The sequence below is a fragment of the Sabethes cyaneus genome, chromosome 3 (assembly GCF_943734655.1).
Source record: "Sabethes cyaneus chromosome 3, idSabCyanKW18_F2, whole genome shotgun sequence".
Classification (NCBI taxonomy): domain Eukaryota; kingdom Metazoa; phylum Arthropoda; class Insecta; order Diptera; family Culicidae; genus Sabethes; species Sabethes cyaneus.
In genome coordinates this window covers 251,331,134-251,353,731 of record NC_071355.1, presented here as the reverse complement: position 1 = coordinate 251,353,731, position 22,598 = coordinate 251,331,134, and the positions used below count along the sequence as shown (strand labels likewise).

Sequence of the window (22,598 nt, the reverse complement as noted above, 5' to 3'; positions counted from 1 at the left end):
AACTATTCTTATTTAGCATATCAAGTTTCAGTGTTTGTTTCCGTTTTTTTTCGTGCTCTCTAGATTCCGTGTCCACCACGAAACGGAACCCACAGAGAACATCCCGGTAGAATGCCGCTCGAAGGACGTCCCCTAACAACCGTGCTGGTTGATGAGACGGAAAGATCTGAATCACATTGAAAAACGGACGCTAACGGACGAGCTTTGGACAAACAGACCTGCATCGAATTATTGACCTAATGCTAATGGAGCGCGGACATTTGTAATCGAGCATTTTTCGGGATTTTTCTATTACAATATTTGTTAATATTACTGGTGCTGGTTAAGTTTTCTGTAGGGTTCAGTGAAATATAAAAATGGCTTTTAGAAATTAGCATGTTTATTTGAAATCTGAACCCATTAGAAGATACATTTTCTGAAAGAACGTTAACTGGAATAGTTATTCTGTTATCCACTATATTTTTTTAACTCTGTCCTCTTCTGTTATACATTGAAATGATTTTACTAAAATATATTTGACAATTTTGCATTATTCTATTTGTTATCAAATGTATCTAAGTTTTATTTCTATATTTTCATTTTTTTTGTCTCGTATAGTAACGAGGTGGATTTAGCTTATTTTTAGTGCTGATTTTTGGTAATTTTTGGTATCCGGCTATTCTTTTTACTTTCAGCCATAGACCCCCACTAGGAACTAGCATAAAACTTTTCGTTTCAATTTCCGGTGGTACGATGCACTTTTCACCGATCGAAAATTCGAAATTTTTCAACAGATAAACCAGCCCGATGCGAGCTTGCATCAAACCAAACCGATTGCCTATGCACTTCCTGCGACCCTCGCCGAAAGGTGTCCATGCGTACCGGTGACGTTTCTCTACCTCTTCCGGGCTGAAACGATTCGGATCAAACTCTTCTGGATTCGGGAAAATGTTCTTATCGCGATGAATTCCCAAGACCGGAACAAAGAGCTTGGTTCCTGCTTCGATTATGGTGTTGGAATCCGGTAATTGGTAATCCTTTTTGGCTTCACGAATATGCACGGGAACGGTAGGATACTTTCGCAGAGCCTCTGTAATAAAAAAAAATTGAATTGGCGATAACCGTCAAGAAATCAGAACACCGACCGGTTAGTACTTACCGTTAAAAATTTGGTCTAGATATACCATGTCTTTTATGGACTCGTAAGTTAGTTGTCCATCGTGTTGTCCAAGTATATCCTGAATATGCTTGCGACACTGTATTTGAATGTTATTATTCGACGCCAGTTCATAGAGTGTCCAGGTCAACAGTGCCGAGCTGGTCTCAAACCCAGCAGCGTAAAAAACATAAGCCTGAGCAGCAATCTCGTTGAACGATAGCGGCTTATCATCACCATAAGGCTTCAGATTGATCAATAACTCCATAAAGTCCTTTTCTTCATCCTTCTGTTTGTTTTGTTTTTCCCTTTCTTCCTCTTTCTTCTTTATACGATCGATAGTTTCTCGGACGGTTGTCATAAAAAAGTCGGCAACGTCTGGTTTAGTAGTTTTTACTCTGAACTTCCTTGCCAATCCCGGTAAAACATTTATGAGGCATCTTTTCAGTTTGTTTGAATTCGATTGGAAAATTTTCCTTCCCATCTTGCGAAACATTACGTCTGGGTCCTTTATTGAATTGCACTCAATACCGAATGCACACATTCCTATGACGTCTGTCGTGTACCGCGCTAACAGATCCTTCATTTCCAATTCACTCTCGTTATTTACATTATTATTCATAAAATCATAAAGCTGCCCTGCGGCTGCCACGATCGTCGGAAACATCTTATCAATATTTCCGGTAGAAAATGTCGGTAACAGCTTATTTCGGAGAGCTCTCCACTTGTCTCCTTCCATATTAAAGAGGTGTGCCGAAAGTGGATCGTCTTTTTCATTATAGTACTCTCCACGGTTTTCAAAGTAATCGAAGTCTTTCGTTAATATGCGCTCTAAAAAGTCCAAATCGGTCACAACGGCTACAGGTCTCATATAGTAATAGACCCCACCGAAAGGCCCCCGGCCTTTCAGGGTCAGTTCATGGTAGAAACGTTGGAACATCATGCCAATCGATTCCGTTCGGTGCATGTTACCAACATTGCCGTAGAATAATTTCGGTGGAAGATACGGAATTCCCCGATCGACCCAGTACCGGTAAGTATCGCGCAGGAAAACATAGATGGACATTGCGACACATAATAACAATGTCACGGAACAGATCCAGTCCGAATCTTTCATCGCCGCCCGATTTGATTGTTACACTTTTGTTTTGAGTTGCGTACTGTTCAGTTACAAATAGAAGACTGATTGTTCCTATTGTTCCGGCCAGCAGCGGTAAGTTATTCGTGTCCTAACGGACACTGTTTGACAGTCGACTTAACGAAGAGCGCTCTATTGATGATAGTTTCGATGGATGTGCGTGAGGAAAGAATCAGCATACAAAACACGACCACATTGTTTGGCGTAGGACTACGTTGGTTTCGGTGGCATAATCCTAATGGCTGCAGCTAAATATTTACAATCAATCGAAGCAAAAATCTTTAAAACAAACTAGGAAATTAGCTCAACAGAAACATGCAAAAACTGTTTTCTTCAGTTTTCAAGAAAATTTTGCGCATCTAAAAGGTGTCTTCTATGATTTTTCGGCTCAAGGCTGTCCACGATAAAATTGCAACACGCTTAAATTGCTTTAACTTTTTAACCGTTCGTTGGGTCAAATTAATTTAAATTTTAAGTGCAGAAAATGCAAAGCCTGAGAGTCTCAACGGTTTATCTCTAGGATATTTGAACAAAATTTCTTCACATTTTCCGTATTTTGTTTATCTAATCAGCGTGACTTGTTGCATCGCTCTCCCACGTCTGTCCATCACAGGATTATTACTTCTTTTGATGTTACTTTATGGCCGACACTATTTTGCACAGCTTGCGTTTAAGCAATGGTAGGGGATCCCTCTTCATGGCCAACAGGATTGATGTTTCGGCTATTCATTAACCAGCCAAAAAACCTTCGGGTTTCCACCAGAGGCGAGTGTATTTATTTGACTAAAACTGACCTGGACGACCGAATCAACTCCCTGCAACTATTTGGGTCGTCATTCACCGTATTCCGTTAGGACCGTAGTCTCTGCAATAGCAATAATTCCAGCTTCGGTGGTGTGTTGGTTGCTGTAGCGCAGTGTCATCCCAGCTCTGTCATGGAAACTGTGAATGGTAAAAATCTGGAACAAAAATTGTGTGAAGGCTACTGTTAGAGGCACGACCGTGTTACTGTGTGGCGTATATATACCTCCTGATCGCAGCCAGATCATCGACGTAATTGAAGAACATATCTCTTCTGTTGGTGAGCTTCATAGAAAATGCGACGATAAGGATGTTTTATTGGTTTGTGGTGTGATTTTAGTCAACCGCGACTTGTTTGAAATGTTGACTCGAATGGTATTTCTACTCATCCTTCTTTAGCTGGCGCGGCGTTAATAGACGGCATGAATTTTTTCAATTTACGCCAAGCAAATTTCCAAAAAAATCACCTTGAACGTACGTTGGACTTAGTGTCATCGATTGTTACCTGAGGGTAGCATCGCCCCGCTACTTCCTGTCGACCCTCTTTCACCCACCCTCTAAAACGATCCTACTCAGCAGGCCCCGATTGAATTCTTGCTGTCGTTTTTAATAAATGCGCTTCAACAAATAATTTGCGCAAGGGAAATTTTCCGGAATATGGAAGCAATCTTTTATGTTTCCGGTGCTGAAATCTGGGGACCGGCAGAACGTTAGAAATTACTGTGGCTTCACTAGTCTGTCGGCTGGCTCCAAGCTATTCGAGATTATAATGAGTGGCGTTGTTCTCTACCGTACAAAGAATTACATCTCTACTTCTCAACATGGATTCGTCCCCGATCGCTCCGTTTTTGCTACAATTTACTTCGTCGTGTACATCGATCGCGTGTATATCGAACGTATTGATTACAAGATTCTTCTGTGTAAAATATCGCGACTTGGTGCTTCTAGTCGATTCGTTGAGTGGTTGAGTTCGTACCTATGCAGTAGAATGTTACGCTTTAAGCCCGGCGCATTGACTAATAATTCAGGAGTACCACAGGGAAGTAACATGGGACCCCTGTTATTAATGCTCTTAATAATGCTACAAATTGGTGTATGCCGACGACCTTAAATTGTATCTGGTAGTTCGAACCATACATGATTTCCATCGTCTGCAAGACATGCTGAATGTCGAAGAAACCGGCTCGTAATCAGTATTACCATGTGTGAGGTCATGACGTTTCGCCGCATTTTAAAGCCAGTGTAAGTGATAAGTCGACCGTGTAAGTGATCTCGGTGTTCTTCTTGATGTAAAGGTCACTTTTCACTTACATCACGCCGCATTGAGCCTCACGCCAGTTTGGTTTTATCTCCAAAATCGCCCGCGGTTTCTAAGATCCACGTTGCCTGAAAGCTCTCTATTGCTCTCTAGTTCGTCCAATACTAACTGCAATTTGGTTTGATTTCCACATCAGTTGACCTGGAATTTGCGGATTGAGCGTGTTCAAAAAAGGTTTGTCTGACCTGCATTACATGAACTTCCCTGGCGTGACCTCGTAAACATGTCATCGTATCCGGATCGAGCGCCGTCGAAAATAACAACAAGCAATTTTTATAACAAAACTGATCAATGGTAATATTGATTCACCGACACTTTCCTGAACTTTCGCGCATCTCAACGTACTCTCCGTTCAACTGGCATGCAACAAACCACTTGCCACCGCAAATCGTTTGGTTATCAGGAACCGATTGCCGCATGTATTAGGACCTTCGAAATGGTTGAACAATTGTTTAATTTTAATGAATCAACGCAGAAATTTGTCGCGAAACTAAAAGGATCGAATATCTTATAACATTGACGCACATTTATTAAGATTTGAAAAATTAAGATAAATGTTTTGTAAGAAATAAATGAAAGACCCAGTTGAGATTCGGAGCTACGATGACTGGCTTGTTAGACCAGCATCATACCGCAGAGCTAACTGGACGGACGAGCAGTTTCAAAACCTGAGGCGATCTGAAATCAGAAACTCCACTTGTGTCTATGTACATTTCTGTTAAACTGAACTTGATGAATTTACTCAGGCAGTATACCTAGTTTCATTTTTTGTATGGTCATTACGCTATTGTAGTTTATTTGTTGTTTCACTGACATCCATTGGAGCATAACGAGCATAAGAGTTATTGGTGTCAAAATGGAGTAATATGACTGATTTTACATATATTAATTTACTCCAAAATATTAGATCTGTTTATTTGACACAATCCTCCGTACTTTATAGCTATCTCTTTTATTACATAATCGTCATCCCTGCATTACATTCGTCTCCCTGCACTCCGAGATACTTGCTATCATTCACTCTCTCAATTACGTCTCCACCTATTCTGAGTTCGACATTAGAGTAAAGAGGGGTAAAAGTGCGATGCGGGTAAAAGTGCGATTCAGTGATTTATCGGTGCAAATTCCGAGTAAATTTTCTACATTGACATGGATGGACGACTTTGACAGCTTGAATCTAACGTAAACTTTGGTTGCTTACGAAGCATAGTTGCTGAGCTATGTGCAAATCTTATTTTAGGGTGGTTTTGATGTAATTTTTCGTTATACGGCAAATACGATTTCAACAGGAGGATATTACTTGTTGAATATTTGTAGCAGCGTTTTACATCACTCACATATCTGTTTTGAAAATATGGCGAAAATAATTTACAAAATATATTTCGCTTTTCCGTAATTTAGTCAAGCCCCGTCAAGCGCCTAGCGGGGTAAAAGTTCGATTCACGAACGGGGCAAAAGTGCGATTCATGGACGAGGCAAAAATGTAAAGCTAATTATGTACAACTTTAAGCAATATATTACAGATACTAGAAATGAAAGATCTGCAGAAAACTTTGTGCTCTACAGATGTTGGCCGAAGAAAAACAATGTGTTTCCGCTGATGAAACAAAAAACAAACGTTTGGAAAAGTTTCGATCTAACGGACGCTGCAATACACCAGCGCAAAATAGAAAAGGTGCAAATTGAGAATATTCCTTACCGAAACATAACGCAGATTAAAGATAATATGGTTTTGTTAGCTACTGCTGGGCTAATTTCGAGGATTCTAGCTTCGAACTTTTGCCCCGCGGTATTCGCACTTTTGCCCCGCTAGTGGGGTAAAAGTGCGAATCTACACTTGATCAGAAGAAAGAAGAATTTATTTTGTAAAACACTATTACCTCAGATGATTTATAATTGAGTGTGAAGACATTGAGCTACTGCATCACTATAAAATATATTATGTTGTTGTCCTTCTTTATATCTCACGAAAATTGATGACAACTTCAAACATCGCACTGATGCCCCGCTCTACTCTATTAGCATATTTCCTTTTTCAATCATGCAGCAAAATCTAGTTAACTTTGGCAGGTTCTGTGCTACCTGTAGGTTATTAGTTATAAGTTTACAAGGAGATCAGCGCCAATTGTGTTCAAGTATGGCTACAAAGAAACAGTTATACCGCGAGTAACAGTGATATGGAACTTAGGATTTGGGGTTTAGGGTTTAGGGTTTTATTAACTTGAATTTAGTACAATTTCATTTCGAATTTAGAAAATTCTCTCTTATACGAACGTCTGAAACAATGAGTTATAATTCAATTTTTACTATTTTTAGCTAAATTTACGTTGCATATAAATAGGGAAAGTCGAAAAGTCGAAAGTGGTTGTTTAAGAATTACTACGAAAAATTTTCCATATTAATACGATAACGATAAAATCTTATTTTATTTTCTCTACTCTGAGCCACAGACCTCCTTTTGGGGCCACTATGAAGCTCTTGACGTCAAATTCGAGTGGAACGGTGCACTTTTCACCGATCGAAAATCGGAAATTTTTCAACAGGTAAGCCAACCCAATGCGTGCCTGCATCATACCGAACCGAAGCCCGATGCATATTCTGGGACCCTCGCCGAAAGGAGTCCACGCGTACGGGTGCCGTTTTTGTACCTCTTCCGGGCTAAACCGTTCGGGATCGAAACGGTCCGGATCGGGGAAAATATCCGGATCACGGTGAATGCCAAAGACCGGGATGAACAATCGTGTTCCGGCTTGGATCACTGTTTTTGAATCCGGCACCTGATAGTCTTTGCTGGTTGTACGAAAATGTACAGGCGCTGGTGGATACTTTCGGAGGGCCTCTGAAATAAAAACCTGAATTGAAGGAAATCATTAACATAATTGTTTTGTATAGGTTGCTTACCATTTAAAATTTGGTCCAGATATTTCATATCCATCACGGATTCGTAAGTCATTTGTTCGCCGTGTTTTCCAAGTACCTCCTGAACATGTTGGCGTCCCTTCGTTTGAATTTCTTGATTCACTGACAGCTCGTAGAGCGTCCAGGTTAACAGTGTCGAACTGGTCTCAAAGCCCGCAATATAGAATACAAATGCCTGAGCAGCAATCTCATTGAAAGAAAGTAGGTCACCGTCACTTTTATGCTCATCTGGAGATCTCATCTGAATCAGTAAGTCCATAAAGTCGTTTCTTTGAATATTATTCTTCACACGATAATCGATGGTCTCTCGAACAGCCGCCATAAAGAAATTGGAAACCTCCGACTTTGTAGTCTTAACTCCTAACTTTAGTGCTAGTTCCGGAACAACAGTCATCAGGAATCTGTTAACTTTGCCGGTTGATGATTGGAACAGTTTCCTTCCCATCACACGGAACTGTGCATTCGGATCCTTCATTGAATTGCATTCAATACCGAAAGCACACATTCCTATGACATCTGTCGTGAATCTCGCCAAAAGATCCTTCATTTCCAACTCACTCTCTTTTTTAACATTTTCTGCCATGAAGTCATTAAACTGCTTCCCAGCTGCCACGATAGTCGGAAACATCATTTTCATTTTTCCCGAAGTGAACGTCGGTGATAACTTATTTCGGAGAGTTTTCCACTTGCTTCCTTCCAGATTGAACATGTGCGCCGAAAGTGGATCATCCTTTTCGTTGAAGTATGTTCCACGGTCATGGAAAAACTGGAAGTCTTTCACGAAGATACATTTTAACAGCTCCAAATCGGTCACCACGGCTACTGGTCTGGTGAATAAATAGGCACCGCCGATTGGGCCTAAACCCTTCAGCTCACGGTAAAACCGTTGAAACATCATGGCAAACGATTCCGTCCGGGACAGCGTTCGACTATTGCCGAAAAATAATTCCGGCTTAACGTGTGGGACGCTCCGATCGGCCCAGTACGAGTGCTTCTTGTCCAGGTAGAAGTAGATGGCCAGACAGATCATCACCACCGTGATGATCGCGTCCAAAATTTCCATCGCGCTGCTGTGTTAATCGTTCAATTGGACCGGAAGTAACAAATTGATTGCTCCACCACGCACCGCCGTGAGTCCGCTTTTAGCCGGCTTGTTTGTTATTGTTTTGGTTTGAGTTGAGTTGAGTTCACTGCTCGGCTACGAATGTGTGACTGACTGCTCCGCTGAATGCTGGTGCTGATTATATCAGCCGCGAGAACAGGGAACCCCGGTACCTATCTAGGTGACTGCGTCTGTCTGGTAGAGGCAGATTAATCTACAATACAGTGACAAAAGTTGACAGGCAATGATGACGGTTCGTTTTTGTTGTGTTTTGATAGAAGATGTTTCTATGTCTAGATTAGCAATGGCACTGGCATCGCTCTATTAAAACACATGATCGAAAAGAGATAATAGGCGTTGGAAGTAGATTGTTAAAAGATTTAGATAAGCCTGAATTTAATTTATTTATGATGTGTCGTATCTAGAGGTTAATTGTGTCTTGTATAAGATGATTCATTTTTGAACAAGTGGCATACTAGGGGCACAGTTTATTTAGAATACAAACTAATCTCGTGTTAACATGCTTTTCAAGCGCTGTGTAAATAATAAAAATGTTTTATTTTCACCCGCGGAGAAGTGGAACCGGTAACGCACGCATATCACCAGTAAATCACATTGCTCTCATAATCAAGGAATGGCGATGCATTAGCGCCATTAAACGCATTGATGATAATAATTTACCATAAGAGGAAGTAAGGAACCGTTTCTTTAAATATGAATCTGCGAGACATGCAAATATCACGTTAGATCTGTTCTGTGTTTTTAAATTTATTTATTTTTAAATTAAAATGTAAATGCCTATCGGATTTCCTTGTCAATTAGCTGTGTTGTTAACACTTTGCCAAGCAAACTATTTTAACGGGGGACCCCACTCTGGAAAGTTGGAAAAATCTAATTGTATTTGCAACATTTTCAAGACACTTATACCTTCAGAAAGTTCATGCCAAAAGGGTCAAGGCCTCAACTGGAGTAGTAATATAAATCAACTTCTAAAAATTGACAATAGAAGAAACTGTTATGTTTTATTATCAACATATCAACAGAAGTGGCGCCACGGACTAACGAATCGCCTAAACTAACGAAATCGAGCAATTGTTTGAACGTGAACGAGGAACGGACGTTACAAATTTACCCAGGTTGAGCACCCTAGCTTGGATGTCAAGACTTGGATAATGAGACTATTACGCGTATCCTAACAAAGATTTTAGGATAAGTTACATTTTCTATTTTAGGTCGTCATATTACAAAACGGATAGCAATTTTTTTACAGGCTATGTGTAAGAGTTAACGAATTTCAATATTTAACAAGCAAGAATAATTTAACTAATATTTATGCATGGGGAGGATGTGGCATCCTGGCATTTATACTATTAGAGGCAGCGCCGTAGCGTGCAGTTGGTCAGACTGGCCCCCGCCAAGGGCGCTAGCTCTAGGGGGCGCTAAAAACGACCTGAACCTCAATAAGGCACTCTTGAGTGTAGCGACGTACCGGATACTGGGAGGTGTACGGATTATGTATAACAGTCTAAAAAATTATAAATTTCAAAGGAACACTGATGAGTGGCAAATCGGGTCTTCGCCAAGGCCGCCATAATGTCACGCTACGATGCACTGATACCAGGTCTAGAATCTATTCCAAAACCTGATAAAAAATGTAAACCAAAACATGGTCCACTTTCTAGTCCAAATCTGTTCCAATGTTTGTAAAACAAAATTTGACAAAAAAAATGTGGTCCACGGTACAGTCCAGGTCAAAATATGGTCCGGATCCAGAATCTAGTTCAAAATCTGATCCAAAACCTGGTTTAAAATCTGATAAAAAATGGGGTCCAAAATCTAATCAAACATATAGTCCAAAATCTAGTTTACAATCAGGCCCAGCTTGAGAATCTAGTCCAAAATTTGATACAAAATCTGGACCAAAATCTGATTAAAATGTGCTGCAGGATCTGGTCCAGGTTCAAAATTTGCTCTAGGTCTAGTATGTGGTTCAAAGTCTGGTCCTACATCGGATGCAAAATCTGATTAACAATGTGGTCCTAAATATTATTCAAGACCTGGTCCAAATTTGATAAAAATTTGGCCCAGAATCTGTTGGAGGTCCAACATCTGGTTCCAGTCTTGAATCTATTACAAAATCTAATTAAATATACTGTCCAAAATCTTGTGCAGAAGCTAGTTCAAATCTGTTTCGAAATTGTTACAAAATCTGATGAAAAAAGTGGTCCGCAATCTAGTCCAGGTAAAGAATCTTGATCCAAAATCTGGTTGGTGGATTAAAATCTGATAAAAAATGGGGCCCAAAATCTGGTTTATAATCCATTCAGAGTCTGGACCCTAATTTGACGCTAAAACCAGTTCAAAATGCGATTAAATAAGTGGTCTACAATCGAGGTAAGGTCCACAAACTGGTGCTGGTCTAGAATTTAGTCCGAAATTTGATAAAAAATGTGGTCCAAAATATTATTCAAAATCTGATCCAAATCTGCAGATCTTGTTCAGGTCCAGTATCTGATCCAAAATCTGATCAAAAATGAGGTCCAAAATGTGGTCAAAATGGTGTCCAAAGTCTTATTCAAATTCTGGTCCACATTTGACAAAAATGTTGTCCAAAATTTAGTCTAGAATCAAGTCAAAATCTGTTCTAAAATCTGAAATAAAAGTTGATAAAAATGCGGTTCGCAATCTGTTACAAAATCTGGTTGCTGGTTCCAAATCTGATCAAACATATAGTTCAAAATCTAGTTTTTAATCTGGTCCAAAATCTGATAAAAATGTGCTGTAGAACCTGGTCTTGGTCTAGTATGTGGTTCAAAATCTGATCCCACATCTGATCCGAAATCAAAAATGTGGTCCAAATTGTTATCCAAAAACTGGTCCAAATTTGATAAAAATGTGGTCCAAAATCTGGCCCAGAATCTGATGGTCTATCATCTGGTTCAAGTCCAGAGTCTGATACAAAATATGGCCAAAACCTAATTAAAAATTTAGTCTAAAACCTGGTTCAGAATGTAGTTCAAATCAGTACCAAAATTTATTACAAAATCTGGAACAAAATTCAATAGAAAAAAGTGGTCTGCAATCTAGTTCAGGTACAAAATACGGGCCAGGTTCAGAACTTGCACCAAAATTTGGGTGGTGGATTAAAATCTGATGATCAACAATGTAGTATAAAATCTGGTTTATAATTCCGTCCAGTTTCAGAGTCTGGACCCGAATTTGATTGATGTTTTTGGAAATTAAATAATTTAATTTACGAATTTGATGCAAAATCTGGTCTAGAATCTAATCCAAAATTTTATAAAAATGTAGTTCAAAATATCATCAAAAATCTGGTCCAAATCTGATAAAAATATGATCCAAAATCTGGTCTAAATGTAATAAAAATATTGTCCAAAATTTGATCCAGAATCTGATGCAGGTCCAGAATATGGTCCAGACCAGATCTAGAATCTGGGTCCAAAATCTAATCCAATCCTGGTCAAACATCTGATCAAAAATGTGCTTCAAAATTTGGTTTAGAATCTAGTCCAAATCTGTTCTACAATCTGAAACAAAAGTTGATCAAAAATGTGGTCCAGAATCTAGTTCATATCTGTTCTAAAATTTGTTGCAAAATTTGGAACATAATCTGATAAAAATGTGGTCCAGAATTTCGTGTAGGTTCAGAATCTGGTTTGTGGTTTAAAATCTTATCGAAAAGAACACAGATTTAGGAAACGAGGGAGCGCTAAATCTAGTCTTAGCCAAGGGCGCCACAATGCCACGCTACGGCTCTGATTAAAGGATTTGCCTGTAATGTCTGTTTAGTTGCCGGGATCGTGAAACGGTACAGAGAGTAAGAATCAGAGTGAGTTGGCAACTCCCCGTGTTAAATAGGGGGTCAGTCAGTCAGTCGTGAGATGGTGATCAATCAAGATATCAGAGCATCGTCAAATCATCGTTATATTCTGAATATGCCACTGCCACTGCTTGCCGATCTTTATGAGCCGGTAGAACAAATGCTTGATAAGCTAAGTAACGTAACAGTTAACAATGACCGTTACGCCACATGGTAACCGACTTTTGGGTACCACAATTGAGCGCTAGTAAGTTACAGTAACTGTAGTTGCAACAAGACGGCGGAACATGTCACACTGCGCTTAAAACAATTAATTCATTGAAACCTTTGGCGAACGAAACATTTCGCGTGATGAACCCATCAGTTGGCCTCCAAGATTAACGCCATCGGACTGTTTTTTGTTCATCTGGCTTACTCTGGTAACCTTGGAAGATGACATTCGTTGTGCTATCAACAATAGATGACCTCGATTGTTGCAAAAATTAATCGAATATTAGATTTCCTCCAAACCAGCCGTGGGAACCAGCCGTGTCCCTAGAAATCATTCAATTGAAAGTGGCAACGGGGCCAAGTTCTATGGTTCCTTAAAACAGTCCTTGATCTCAGCTTGGATACTACTCGCATTGACGAAGACATTTTAGGGACTTCCGTAAAAAACTAATAACAAAACCACTGTGATTTTTGCTTATCAGCTTGTGATGCATGTGATGCACTCTAAAAACAAGGTTATTTAATCATTGTCGTACCTCGAGGTAGAAACAAAAAGTCTTATCTCAAATACATTTCCCAAATAATCTGTTTTGAGGCCACGGAGTGATCTTGCGGTAACATTTAAAATGAGTTGGGTGCAAAGTTGTCCACAGTTTTATCTGGATCGCGTATATTGTCATTTATTGTTTATTGTTATGATATCGACTGCCCCGAGTTGCTGAGCCGTGCTCCTATAAACGTGCCTCCAAGGTCTACCCCCGCTAGCCTCATTTCCTCCAGTTTCCTGTGTACTGTACTCAACATGCCCAAAAAAATCCGTTTAATGTTCGTTGTTGAGAGTTTGACAATATCTCAGGGTGCTGAATTGAGATCAGTTTCGTAATACAGTAATCAATCTAAACCAAAAGTACACTCAGGCAAATTTTGATCGCTAGAATATAATTACTTTTTTTTATTGCAATGTCATGGGAAATAGAAAACACGTGTAAATCAATACCAGAACACACTGGTAGTTTATCGCCACCCATTGATAGCAGTTGTTATGTTGCTCACTGCTCATTTCTCACCAGCTACCTCATCAAAACAAACCGCTCCAATTCTGCTTCATGCTCTAAATTCGTAACACAACAGTGTTTGCGCTGCGTGCGTTCAAAACATAATAAAATGCAAAGTCACGATGAGTCCTTTCAGCAGTTTACGACCCATTCTGCAATAGGTACTGCAAACTTTGCTCCACCACTTGCACAGTCACCGCGATAACAGGTTTCCTGATCCGGTGGCTGGTACTACATAAAACCAGTACTGACATCCTCCGGAACAGTCAGTCTTAGATTTTTAGCTGAACAGTACGCAACTCAAAATAAATTTCCACTTCCGACCGTCTCAGTTTAACGATCAGCACAACAGCTCAGCGATGGAAGCTCTGGACGGAATCATCACTGCGGCCTTGATGTGCCTCGCCATCTATTTCTACCTGCACCGGAAGCACTCGTACTGGGCCCGGCGGAAAATTCCGCATCTTAAGCCGGAGTTTTTCCACGGTAACAATCGCCCCATGCACCGGACGGAATCGGTTGCCACAATGTTTCAACGTTTCTACCGTGAGCTGAAAGGCCTGGGACCATTCGGTGGTGCTTATTTGTTTACCAAACCGGTAGCCGTTGTGACCGATTTGGACTTGCTGCGATACATCTTGGTTAAAGATTTTCAATACTTTCATGACCGCGGAGCGTACTACAATGAAAAAGATGATCCACTTTCGGCGCACATGTTCAATCTGGAAGGAAGCAAGTGGAAAACTCTCCGCCACAAACTATCGCCGACGTTCACTTCCGGAAAAATGAAAATGATGTTTCCAACGATCGTGGCAGCTGGGAAGCAGTTTAATGACTTCATGGAAGAAAATGTAAAAATCGAGAGTGAGCTGGAAATGAAGGATCTTCTGGCGAGGTTCACGACAGACGTCATAGGAATGTGTGCTTTCGGTATCGAGTGCAATTCGATGAACAATCCCGATGCAGAGTTTCGCGTGATGGGAAGGAAAATTTTCCAATCGAAGACAAGCAAAGTGTATCGATTCCTGATAACCGCTGCACCGAAATTGGCACGGAAGTTAGGAGTGAAGGCCATAAAACCAGAAGTTTCCAATTTCTTCATGGCAGCCGTTCGAGAGACTATCGATTATCGGGTGAAGAACAATATTCAAAGGAATGATTTTATGGATTTATTGATCAAGATGAGATCTCCTAATGAGTTTAAAAGTGATGGCGAGCAGCTTTCCTTCAATGAGATAGCTGCTCAAGCGTTTGTTTTCTACATTGCCGGGTTCGAGACCAGTTCGACTCTTTTGAGTTGGACACTTTATGAACTGGCATTGAATCAGGATATTCAAGCGAAGGGTCATCAGCATGTTCTTGAGGTACTTGGAAAACATGGTGGACAAATGACTTACGAGTCCGTTATGGATATGAAATATCTGGATCAAATTCTTAACGGTGAGTATTAAGCTGTGAGCTGATGGAGAAACCGTTTTCCTCAATGCAGTTGTTTATTATAGAGGCCCTGCGGAAGTATCCTCCCGTTCCGGTGCACCTTCGCATTGCTGCGAAGGATTACCAATTACCGGATTCGGAAACCGTTATCGAAGCAGGAACACAACTCTTTGTCCCGGTCTATGGAATTCATCGTGATCCGGAAATTTTCCCGGATCCGGAACGGTTCGATCCGGACCGGTTTAGCCCGGAAGAGGAACAGAAACGGCACCCCTACGCGTGGACACCTTTCGGCGAAGGTCCAAGAATATGCATTGGCCTTCGGTTCGGTATGATGCAAGCTCGGATAGGGCTAGCTTACCTGTTGAAAAATTTCCGATTTACGATCGGTGAAAAGTGCACCGTTCCACTGCAGTTTGAAACGAAAAGTTTCATACTAGTTCCTAGGGGAGGTCTATGGCTGAAAGTAGAAAAACTATGAGATTATAGATTAGGCCTAAGGATTGAGATATGTAGTATGTAGGGTAGTTCTGTGTTAAATTTGCCTAGAGTTTAATATAATATTTATTCACTGAAACAGCATACAACGTGTGTTTAAATTTTTCATTCTATACCGTAATAGCTTTGAAAAGATTAAAAATTCTGGACTGAGGCACTGAAGGGTTGATACAACGTGACATACGACTTCGTACGGGACAGGTTGCGACTGTTACCAAAAAATAATTCCGGTTTAACGTGAGGAACCGTCGACGATGTGTTAATCGTTTAATTGATCGGAAGCGAGAATTATATTGCTCCACCGTGAGCGGTTCAATGGCTTTTAACCGGCTTATCTGTTATTGTTTTGGTTCGGATTAAGTACTGGCCAAGCTGATTATATCAGCCCTCAGAACAGAAAACCTGTTATCTAGCTAAATGACTGTGTTTGATGGAGACAGATTAATATACAAAACAGTAGCAAAAGTTGAAAGGCAATGGTGACGGGCAATTTTTTGGTCTATTTTGATAGCAGTTGTTTTAAACTCTAGATAGTGCTTATTTACAGAGGAAATAAAGTTTATCGGTAGGAAGTAAAATAAAATTCCGCGAGATGATTCACTTTCATGTTTGCACACAAGCACTGTGTCATCGTGTGACGAAAAATACTAGCTGACCTGTTGGTCTACACCCTAAGTGAAGTGGGCGCGGTTTGTTTAGGTTCGGTGAGTAAAAAAAAGTGCGCATGCCAGCTGTTACATCATAGACTACGCGCACCTCTTAGTGACAATACGTTAGTTGTTGATAGCTTTCAGGTGGGACGGTTTGATTTTTCAACCGAAATTGGTGGAAAGCCGAACAGTTATTAAATATATTTATTTTTAAATTCAGTGGACGATTTGTTTTATTTACGCCAACGTTTCGATCTTTGGTTTAGATCTTCTTCAGGGCTTAAAGTTTAAACCGTCTTTGTCTAGTAACATTTAGCCTATAGTGTTGTCTGTCTTTGAGTTTGGATGTATAATGGTTCGTTTGTCTATAATGTCTAAAATATGTTAATTGTGTCACAAGTTCACTCATTTGTAGCTGTTTTTGATCACGATATTTTAACTCTTGGTTTGATTTTTCCTATTGTATTGCCTATTCGCTGTTTTTATTCTGTTTATTTTTATTTTATTTTGTTTAATACATTTATCTGACAGTATCTTAAACAAGGTCATACAACAAATATTCATAAGCCATCATTTCTCAACAATCTTTGAACAAATATTCGAGTAGCTTCTCCAAACTCGAACAGTTCTTCAACTCAAATGAATATCCGGTTGTATGCTGTCATCCTAAGTAGCAATTTGGGTTTTATTACACTCTTATGTTGGCATTTAAGACCAAAATTGGCCTTGGAAACCGCCACAAGAGTATAATAAAATTCACATTGTTGCTTGGGATTGGTTCATGGTACCCAAACGAATTTAGAAAGCGGCGTTGCTTGCTGAACTATCCGGTGCCCCGTTCCAGTGTATACACTAGATACCACTGGATACCAAGTAAAAGACAACATTCCCGTTACGGAGTAAGATTTTCTGATCTCTAAGGGCAATACGAATAAATCGTCTTTGGATGCGTTCAATTCTTAGAATCAATCTTAGATATTTTCAAGCAAAGGACAGACAATACCAAGATTTCAAGCAGAGTTCAAGGCACAATATAAACAGTGGCTTACCCAGGCTGGGGCACACTGGAGCACGTGCCTTACCTTCTCTTTAAAATTTCCTATAAAACAAAATAATTTCTGGAACCCAGAAGGTCGCAGTTTTTAGTTTAATCTGCCACTGTTTTTGCAATAAATAAATAATCCCTATCCAATTTTAAAGCTTTTCAAATTCAATTTCAAGTCCGATTTCAAATCCAAGTTTGAAGTTCAATTTAAAACCAATTGAAATTCATTTTAAATTTAAAATCTTATATTAAGTTAAGTAACAAAAACTGGACAAACGGTTGTATCCTGTTTCTAAAAGGAAAAGCACTCGCTAGAGAGAGAGAGAAGAAAACGAACGTAAAATCGTGCAACAAAAATGGGAGGGAAAACGTGACGTAAAAAGAGAATGAAGTGGAAAACGAGAAACGAAAAAATAGTAAACAAGAACGGGATTGTAAGGAAACCACGAGACTAGAAAAGCGGAATGGCAGGCCTGAAAATGAGGTAAAAGGAAAAACAAAGGACGAAACACGGATCAGAAAACAGCAAAACAAGAGGAAAGTCTGACCTGTAAAGGGTAAGAACGGAACAGAAATAGGAAGAGAAGGAGGACTGCAGCAGGTAGAAAAAAAGAAAAACAAGAGATAAAAGGATTGAAAATGTGAAAAATAGAGGTTAGACGGGATAGAAAAACCAAAAAAAATGTTACACGAAAGGGGAAAAAAAGGCAGAGAAAAATAAGAAAAACAAGAAACGGAACATAAAACAAGAAAAATTGAAAGGGAAAATAAGTACACACAAGTCGCTTTTTATGCGAAGGATACGTTCCGCGTAAATCAAAATCGCGTAAAAACACGTAAAATGAATCCAAAACTCGCGTAAACAAACTTTGTGGATTTCAACACTACGCAAAAAAATTGATTAAATTGAGCACATCCGCGTAAATTCCGAAATTCGCGTAAAACCGCGTAATTTCAGAAATTCGCGTAAAAATAAACCTCGTATTTTCCGAAATTTGCGTAAAAAACAAACCGCGTAAAAAGCGACTTCTGTGCACATGCACAGTGAAGAAGAAAAAGAAAAACCGATAGATGAAACGAGGAAAACGCAAAAAAGAAGTCAAATGGGAATAGGAAATGGAACTCGAAAAGAAGTAAAGAAAAAGAGGAAAAACGGAATAAACAAAAAGGTATAACTCCCTACAGAAAGAAGAAAAAAGGAAGGTTAAAAAGGAAATTCGGCGAGCAAAGGAAACAGAGAGCCAACAACAGAATAAACGTGACAGAAAAGAATAGAAAACGGAGCATCTAAAAGAGGAAAAACGGAACAGTTGAAGATGGAAAACGAGAAGGCAGAGAGTTAGAAAAAGATAAAAGCCGGAAAAGAAAAAAGGAAAAAGGTAAGAGAAAAAACTGAACATGGGAAAGTAAATTTCAAACCTATTAGTAGTAAATAAGAGGGCAAACAGGACTAAAAACAAAAAAAAGAATAAGACAGGAAACGAAGAAATACGGGACAGAAAAAAAGAAAAACGAAATAGAAAGAGAAAAGATAGAAGAAAAAGACGCAAATTGAGCGCAAACATTAAGTAACCGGTACAGAAAAAAAGAAGAAGAAAAATTAAACGAAAAATGGAAAACCGGGACTGGTAAAAAGAGAAAACGGAACATAAAAGAAGTAAACGTGTTTGAGAGCAAGACGAAATAAGTATGTCAATCCTAATTTCAAGTAAAATTTCGTGTCTAATTTCATGTCTATGTCCCAATAAAAAAATTTAATGTTCAATGTCAAATTCAATTTCAAGTCCAATTGCATGAACGATTTTGACCTCAATTTCAAGTCCAATTTAAACACTGATTTCAAGTCCAATTTGAATCCAATTTGCGGTCAATTTCAATTCGAGTTCAATTTCCAGCATAATTTCAAATCATATTTCAACTTCAATTCTATGTTCAAGTGCAACCCTAATTCAAGGCCAATTTCAAGTTCAATTTCAAAAGTAAACTTCATTTCTCTTTCAGGCTGGTATTTTTAGTAGAAGACTTGCCATCATGTGATTATTCGATTGTTTTTTCATAACAAATCATTCTTTTGAAAGGTTGGGGCCCCACCTTTTGTTTATTGCTGGACCCTAAAATTTCTTCCGATTTTAGCGGTAAATCCTAGCCCAACAGCATGATTTGGAAAGAATAGCAGAACGGTGAGCGTTGAACATAATTTTAGAGTCGAGAGCTCTACCCTCCAGATAGTAATTTCATTTTTATTGTAATTTCATTTATATTGAGTTATGGGTGCAATGGAACGTAAATATCTCACATTTTGCTATGCTCACTATTAGGTAGCTGAACTTGCACCAGTTCACAAAGGCATCTAACATTTCTTGGAGCTAATAACAATCCACGGTGAGAAACAAATTAAGATCGCCAGCATTGATAATTGTGCATGCGAGTTCTAGTAGAATATCTACATCGTCGAAGAATAATATGAACAATAAAGGACCCTTATTGCTTCCTTGAGGAACACATAATGTTAATCAAGTCAAATCAATAATTGCTGCAAGGCTCCCAAACAATACTTTTTCCGCAGAACACCAACTTGTGCTTTTTTTAAGTTGCTTGATGAAAAAGGAGGTAAAATCGCGTGGGTTAATATACCAATATATTCTTTGGCAGGAATAGAACTAAACTTGCGTTTCGAGTTGACAAAACTCCAAAAAATAAAAAAAAAACTCATAATTCAGCAAGCATGCACAACAGCAATGGGTATTTGGTGATGCTTGGTGGATATGCCTAAATCTGGAATTGGCAATACTAACGACCGCAACATCGGAATACTATACCGAAAGTGCTGAAGTGAAAGTCACTGGTAGGTGCAGACAAGTTGTTATTTACAAGTTTTATCATCTAAAAATGATTAACATTATTTTTTTTAAGTTGTTTGATGTATCTACTAACGTAAAATTCTCTACAATAATTTAGGCCACCTTTTTGTTCCGCATACTCCTTTGTGCGCTGGTGCAAGTTACCAAGGAATTGCGATGGATTAGCACCATTGGACGCTCTGCTGGTGGTTCACCTGACTGTAGGGGGAGGAAAGAACCATTTATTTACCTATGACTCTGTGAAATATACAAATATTAAGACAGATGTATTCGAATGTACTTATTTTCTAAACTAATTTCTATAGAAATTTTCACAATTTGAATTTATTTGCACAAACAATAATTTATGTTGATAAACAAGATACATAATCATACATATACATGTACATTTCACATATACACACATGCACAGAAATGCTCAATCACGATGAGTCTTTTCTTTATTTACAACCATTCCGCAGTAAGTATTGCCATCTTGCTCTACCAAGCGCTCAGTCACCACGATAAGGGATTTGTTGATCCAGTTACCGATATAATCAGCACTGTCATCCACCGGAGCAGTCAGTCGTGTTTTTGTGGCTGAATAGTACGTAACTCAAAACAGTTTATTAACAATTATATTTTCACTTCCGATCAGTTAAAAGATCAGGAACAGCGGCAATGGAAGTTTCAGATGGAATCATCTCAGTGGCATTGATTTGTCTCGCCATCTATTTCTACCTGCACCGGAAGCACTCGTACTGGGCCCGTCGGAAGATTCCGCATCTTAAGCCGGAGTTTTTCTTCGGCAACAATCGCACATTGCATCGAACGGAATCGCTTGCCACGGTATTTCAACGTTTCTACCGTGAGCTGAAAGGCTTGGGGCCATTCGGTGGTGCTTACTTCTTCACTAAACCTGTAGTCGTTGTGACCGACTTGGACCTGTTGAGGAATATTCTGGTTAAAGACTTTCAGTACTTCGAAGACCGTGGAGTGTATTACAATGAAAAAGATGATCCACTTTCGGCACACATACTCCATCTGGAAGGAAACAGGTGGAGGACCCTCCGGAACAAGCTGTCGCCGACGTTCACTTCCGGAAAAATGAAAATGATGTTTTCGACTATCGTGACCGCGGGAAAACAGTTTAATGACTTTATGGAAGAAAATGTTAGGAAACAGAGTGAGTTGGAAATGAAAGATCTTTTGGCAAGATATACGACAGACGTCATAGGAATGTGTGCTTTCGGTATCGAGTGCAACTCGATGAAGGATCCCGATGCAGAGTTTCGCGTGATGGGAAGGAAAATTTTTGAACCGTCGAGAAGCAAAATTGACAGATTTCTGATAACCGCTGCACCGGGATTGGCGAGAAAGTTAGGAGTGACTGTTACAAAACCAGAAGTTTCCACTTTTTTTATGAGAGCCGTTCGTGAAACTATCGACTATCGCGTGAAGAACAATGTTGAAAGGAATGACTTTATGGATTTATTGATCAAGATGAGATCTCCAGATGAGTCTAAAAGTGATGGTGAGCTGCTTTCCTTTAATGAGATCGCTGCTCAGGCATTTGTTTTCTACATTGCCGGGTTCGAGACCAGTTCGACTCTTTTGAGTTGGACACTGTATGAAATGGCATTGAATCAGGACATTCAAGCGAAAGGTCATCAGCATGTTCTTGACATACTCGACAAACACGATGGACAAATAACTTACGAGTCCGTAATGGATATGAAATATTTGGATCAAATTCTGAACGGTGAGTATTAACCTGTGATCTAATCAGGTAAAAGTTTTCGTCATTTAGTTGCTTGTTCTAGAGGCCCTGCGAAAATATCCTCCTATTCCTGTGCATTTTCGCGTAGCAACGAAGGATTACCAATTACCGGACTCTAAAACCATTATCGAAGCAGGAACGCAACTCTTTGTTCCGGTCTTTGGAATTCATCGTGATCCGGAGATTTTCCCGGATCCGGAACGGTTCGATCCGGACCGTTTTAGCCCGGGAAAGGAACAGAAACGTCATCCCTACGCATGGACACCTTTCGGCGAAGGTCCCAGAATATGCATCGGCCTTCGGTTCGGTATGATGCAAGCTCGCATAGGACTAGCTTACCTGTTGAAAAATTTCCGATTTTCCATCGGAGAAAAGTGTACCGTTCCAGTGGAGTTTGACATGAAAAGTTTTATACTAGTTCCTAGGGGAGGTTTGTGGCTGAAGGTAGAAAAACTGTGAGATTATAGTTTTAGCTTTAGGATGGTCATCGTTGTTAAATATTAAATATTATATTTATTCACTAAAACAAGGTACACTTTCTTCTACATAACTTTCTTCTACATCCGTTGTAAACGAGATTGTGTTGGAAAAACTTCGGTTTTTGCTGATGAATACCAACGTCTCTGTGAAACACATTGTTTACGAGGAATTTTAATAAGTTTGGATTTATACTCTTTAAAGTCTTTTGTCTGAACATTCAATTAGCCTCGCTAAGTTTTTATAAAATATTTAAATACGCTCAGGTTCATATACCAACTCGAACAGACATGCCAATAAAACTACTTGATCTTCTCTGCTCATTAAAGTTGGTCATAAGTTTTCAATACAT

At 39.4% G+C, this 22,598-nt stretch overlaps 3 protein-coding genes across 3 annotated transcripts; 1 reads left to right on the top strand and 2 right to left on the bottom strand.

Annotated features, from left to right (window-relative positions):
* Window positions 1-575: 575 nt before the first annotated feature.
* On the bottom strand, window positions 576-2,252 carry LOC128741081 (probable cytochrome P450 6a14). The gene is made up of 2 exons (XM_053836657.1): window positions 1,139-2,252; window positions 576-1,069 (listed from the first exon to the last, which is right to left on the bottom strand). The coding sequence occupies exons 1-2, from the start codon at window positions 2,250-2,252 to the stop codon at window positions 576-578; spliced, it is 1,608 nt and encodes a 535-aa protein (XP_053692632.1).
* A 4,560-nt stretch (window positions 2,253-6,812) lies between these two features.
* Window positions 6,813-8,492, bottom strand: LOC128739176 (probable cytochrome P450 6a14). Its single transcript, XM_053834605.1, has 2 exons — window positions 7,294-8,492; window positions 6,813-7,231 (listed from the first exon to the last, which is right to left on the bottom strand). Exons 1-2 carry the CDS (start codon window positions 8,372-8,374, stop codon window positions 6,813-6,815), a joined length of 1,500 nt encoding a protein of 499 aa, XP_053690580.1. The 5' UTR covers window positions 8,375-8,492.
* Window positions 8,493-13,878: 5,386 nt separating this feature from the next.
* LOC128741080 (uncharacterized) lies at window positions 13,879-22,228 on the top strand. The gene is made up of 6 exons (XM_053836656.1): window positions 13,879-14,959; window positions 15,022-15,430; window positions 19,870-19,994; window positions 20,472-20,570; window positions 20,648-21,751; window positions 21,813-22,228. The coding sequence occupies exons 1-6, from the start codon at window positions 13,879-13,881 to the stop codon at window positions 22,226-22,228; spliced, it is 3,234 nt and encodes a 1,077-aa protein (XP_053692631.1).
* The last annotated feature ends 370 nt before the right edge of the window (window positions 22,229-22,598 follow it).